The 4,868-nt window shown below is 59.6% G+C and overlaps 2 protein-coding genes across 3 annotated transcripts in view; one reads left to right on the forward strand and one right to left on the reverse strand.

Annotated features, from left to right (window-relative positions):
• The window catches only part of RNF121 (ring finger protein 121), an 11,520-nt gene extending 9,623 nt beyond the window's left edge, over positions 1–1,897 (reverse strand). For both annotated transcript variants that reach the window (XM_015852472.2, XM_015852471.1), the window contains exons 1-2: positions 1,844–1,897; positions 261–298 (exon numbers count right to left, since the gene is read on the reverse strand). In XM_015852472.2, the coding sequence (XP_015707958.1) occupies positions 261–298; positions 1,844–1,897 (92 nt within the window). The remainder of the gene's footprint in view (positions 1–260; positions 299–1,843) is intronic.
• Positions 1,898–2,912: 1,015 nt separating this feature from the next.
• ANAPC15 (anaphase promoting complex subunit 15) overlaps positions 2,913–4,868 on the forward strand; it is a 4,745-nt gene continuing 2,789 nt past the window's right edge. Inside the window, exon 1 of the mRNA XM_015852513.2 lies at positions 2,913–3,371. Within this exon, the coding sequence (XP_015707999.1) occupies positions 3,252–3,371 (120 nt within the window). The 5' untranslated portion in view covers positions 2,913–3,251. The remainder of the gene's footprint in view (positions 3,372–4,868) is intronic.

Here is a 4,868-nt window from a genome sequence, read left to right on the forward strand (position 1 = left end):
AGACCCCCATAGGCCCCTCATAGACTCCCACAGACCCCCCATAGACCCCTCATAAACCACCACAGACCCCCATAGGCCCCTCATAGACCCCCACAGACCCCCCATAGGCCCTTCGTAAGCCACCACAGACCCCCATAGGCCCCCACAGACCTCTCATAGGCCCCCACAGACTCCCATAGGCCCCTCATAGGCCCCCACAGACCCCTCATAGGCCCCCCATAGACCCCCATAGGCCCCCACAGACCCCCCCACACACTCACCTCCATCTCTCTTCAGGAGACAAGTGTGAAAGATCGACCTGAGGAGGCAAAAAGAGACGACACAACAAGAGCAGCGTTGGAGCAGCGATGTATTAAGATATGGATTTACCTTCCACCTTACTCATATGGCTTTGGACCTTTACATTAAACCCAATGCAATGTGCAGCACCATAAGGAGCCTATGGCAGGCAGGGCTGTGCTATGGGGCTCCAACCTTTGTCCCCATGTGATGCAGCACAGCTCTGGGCTCAGCTGCCACGTTTCATTTCTGCTCCTTAATTGAACTCAATGGCCCTGGGCAGGAAAAGGCAGAGCCCAGAGTGAGGTGTAACAGCAGCACAACCACCCCATGGGGCAGTGCAGGTGGATAGGATGCCCTATAGGGACTCACTGACCCCTTATAGATCCCCATAGACCCTCACAGTCCCCCATAGGCCCCTCATAGGCCCCCACAAACCCCCAATAGTCCCCCATATACCCCTCATATCCCCCATAGGCCGTTCATAGCCCCCATAGGCCCCTCATAGTCCCCCACAGGCCCCCATGGACCCCTTATAGATCCCCATAAGCCCTTATAGGCCCCCATAGACCCTCATAGGCTGCTATAGGTCCCCCACAGGCCCCTCATAGCCCCTCATAGTTCCCCACAGACTCCCATAGGCCTTCATAGACCCCCAATAGGCCCCTCATAGACCCTCACAGGCCCCTCATAAGCCCCCACAAGTCCCTCATAGACCCCCCATAGGACCCCACAGACCCCCATAGCCCCCCATAGACCCTCATAGGCCCCCATAGACCCCCATAGGACCCCATAGGGCCCCACAGACCCCTCATAGGCCCCCAATAGACCAGCCTCCCTCATAGGCCCCCCCAGACCCCTCATAGTCCCTCATGGAGACCCCCCCCCAAGACACCCGCGAGTGTAGCTCTCCCACCGCACAGAGCCCCATAGGCCCTATTTCAGCGCCCTCATAGACCCCATTGACTCCCCCCACAGACCCCATTTGGCCACCACAGACACCCCACACGCCTCTCATAGGCTGTCCTCACAGGTGTGACCGCTCTTAGAACGTCCCTCATACAGGCCCCCTCACATAGCCGCCCTCATAGAACCCCCATAGTCCCCCCCACAGATCCCTCAGTTAGACCCCCTCATTAGGCTCTCACAGGACCCCGCAGTAGACCCCCACAGACCCCACCATTAGGGCCCTACATTAGTCCCACAGACGCCCCCCTACCCCCCCTCATAGACACCTCATAAGCCCTCTCATTAAGCCCCCACAGGAACCAGCCTCACAGACCCTCATTTAGCCCCCTCATTTACCGCTCCCTCATAGCCCCTACAACAGCTCCAGTAGGCCCTTCTATAGGACTCCCCATAGACCCCATAGACCCCATAGACCCCATAGACCCATAGACCCCATAGGTCTCTCATAGGACCCCCATAGGCCCCTCATAGACCCCATAAGCCCCCCACAGACCCCTCATATCCACCCACAGACCCCCATAGGACCCCCATAGGACCCCCAACAGATACCCCCAATCCCCCCCATAGACCCCCATTACCCCCCATATTCCCCCACCTCTTCCGCCTCTCTCTCCCCGGGGCGCAACCTCCACCTCAGCACGGCCGCCATCGTTGGCCTCTCCCCCCCCCCCCCCCCCCCCCCCCCCCCCCCCCGCCATCCACTACACGCCAGCTCCTTCCGTCGCCCTCCTCCAATCACGCCCACCTCACCGCCCTTCCATCCAACATCGCTACGCTCGGGCGCTCGGCGCTCGACAATGCAGCGACGAGAGGGGGGGACGAGCCGTCAAAGAGCCGATTGGCGTGTCAAGACTTCGGGAACCTGTCGGGTTTGATCCGGCCCGGTGTCATGGGCGGCGCCGTCCCGGTTCTCTATAGGGTGGATGTATGGCGGCTCAATAATGGGGCTGACTGGGGTGGGAATGGGGGCTATTGGGTCGGTTTTATTGGGCGGAGGGCGTACGAGGGAACGAATGGGGCTATGGGCGGTGGGAACTGGAGAGCTATGGGGTGGATATAAGGGGCTATGGGGTCGGTATATGGGGCTATGGGGTGGGAATGGGGCTATGGGGTGGGGATGGGGGGGCTATGGGGGTTGGTTTATGGGCTGGGGTGGGAATGGGGGCTACTGGGGTGTGAATGAGGGGCATGGGTGGAATGAGGGGCTATGGGGGTTGGTTTATTGGCGGCTGGGGGTGGGTCTGAGGGGCTATGGGGTGGGAATGAGGGGGTTTGGGGTGGAAATGGGGGACTATGGGGTGGAAATGGGGGCTATGGGGTGTGGATTATGGCTTGTGTGGCTGGGGTGGAGAATGAGGCCTATGGGGTGGGACAATGAAGGGGTACGTTCTAGGGTGCCATGAACACTAGGCTCGGGATGAAATGGGGGGCTATGGGGCTCAGTTAGGGGCGGGGGTTGGTTCTGGGGGCCTTCTTTTTAAAGAATGTATGGGGGTGAAAATGGAGGACGGGCGTTCGTGGCCGGGGTCAGAGTGCCGCTATGGGGAGCTGGTGGGGGAGCAGATACCCCCTTCTCGGGGGTCCGAAATGCCATTGCGGTGTGGGGGTTGTACCTGAGGGTGGGGGACTCTGGGGGTCCCGAGTGCCCCTATAGGGACACATTGACCCCAGTGGGGCCCTAAATGCCCCTGGGGGGGCAGATAAGCCCCCCCGTGGCTCTCGCTGCACTCAGCTGTCAATCAACGCATGGCCACGCCTCCGCCTCCACCACGCACCAATCACAGCCACGCGTCGCTCAGTGGGCGTGGCCTCAACTAGACCCGCCCCCTTCCTCTTTCTTGTCCCAGCTCTGCGCATGCGCAGTTCCGTAGCTCCGCACCCCCTCCCTCCGCAGTAGTACTTCCGGTGGGTCAGTTTGTACTTCGGGGGGGGTCCGTTTGTACTTCCGGGGGTCAGGGTTCCTACTTCCGGGTTGCCCGCTGCGGCGGTGCCTGGTGGCCGCCATGTTTACTCTGTTCCCTTCGCTCCTTCCTCGCCTGACCGAACCGCTGTGGTTCAACTTGGACCGGCCGAGCGTGGACGAGACGGAACTGCAGCAGCAGGAGCAGCAGCACCAGGCCTGGGTACGGGAACGGGGGGCGGGGGGACGCCTTGGGGGTTGGGGGGGTTCAATGCAGGGCTGTGTAGGCCTCAAAGAAAGGCTCAGTAGGCCTTAATGCAGGGCTCCATAGGCCTCAATGCAGGGCTATGTAGGCCTCAGCCTCACAGATCTCAGTAGGCCTCAACGCAGGGCTCCGTAGGCCTCAACACAAGGTTATGTAGGCCTCAACGTAGGGCTCAGTAGGCTGCAATGCAGGGCTCTGTAGGCCTCAACACAAGGTTGCGTAGGCCTCAATGCAGGGCTCATTAGGCCTCAATGCAAGGCTGTGTAGGCCTCAACACAAAGCTCAGTAGGCCTCAATGCAAGGCCTCAACACAACGCTTTGTAGGCCTCAACACAGGGTGCAGTAGGCCTCAACGCAAGGCTGTGTAGGCCGCAACATAGGGCTCAGTAGGCCTCAGTGCAGGGCTCCATAGGCTGCAACACAGGGCTCAGTAGGCCTCAGCGCAAGGCTTTGTAGGCCTCAACGCAGGGCTGTGCAGGCCTCAACTCAAGGCTCAGCAGGCCTCAGTGCAGGGCTCAGTAGGCATTAATTCAGGTCTCTGTAGGCCTCAACGCGAGGCTTTGTAGGCCTCAACACAAGGCTCAGTAGGCCTCAACTCAAGGCTCTCTAGGCCGCAACATAGGGCTCAATAGACCTCAATGCAGGGCTCAGTAGGCCTCAATGCAGGGCTCAGTAGGCTGCAATGCAGGGCTCTGTAGGCCTCAACGCAAGGTTGCGTAGGCCTCAATGCAAGGCTGTGTAGGCCTCAACACAAGGCTCAGTAGGCCTCAAGGCAGGTTTTAGTAGGCCTCAATGCAAGGCTCAGTAGGCTTCAACACGGGGTGCAGTAGGCCTCAATGCAGGGCTCAGTAGGCCCCAACGCAAGGCTGTGTAGGCCACAACATAGGGCTCAGTAGGCCTCAGTGCAGGGCTCCATAGGCTGCAACACAGGGCTCAGTAGGCCTCAACGCAAGGCTTTGTAGGCCTCAACGCAGGGCTCAGTAGGCCGCAACACAGGGCTCCGTAGGCCTCAATGCAGGCCTGTGCAGGCCTCAACTCAAGGCTCAGTAGGCCTCAAAGAAAGGCTCTGTAGGCCTTAATGCAGGGCTAAGTAGGCCTCAACGTAGGGCTCTGTAGGCCGCAACGTAGGGCTCAATAGGTCTCAACTCAAGGTGCATTAGGCCTGAATGCAAGGCTCAGTAGGCCTCAACTCCAGGCTCTGTAGGCCTTAATACAGGGCTGTGTAGGCCTCAACACAAAGCTCAGTAGGCCTCAGCCTCAGTGCTCAGCAAAGGGAAACTCAGCCCCCCCCCAATCCTCCTTGGGGGTAGAGATGTGTTAATTGAGGCCTGTGTTAATTAAGGCCTGTGCTAATTGTGGCCTGTGTTAATTAAGGCCTGTGCTAATTGAGCTGCGCCACCTCCCCATGATCAAGGAGTTCCTTGGGGGCACTTCTGGCCTCCCCGTTCCTCAGCC

Source organism: Coturnix japonica, chromosome 1 (assembly GCF_001577835.2).
Source record: "Coturnix japonica isolate 7356 chromosome 1, Coturnix japonica 2.1, whole genome shotgun sequence".
NCBI classification, from domain to species: domain Eukaryota; kingdom Metazoa; phylum Chordata; class Aves; order Galliformes; family Phasianidae; genus Coturnix; species Coturnix japonica.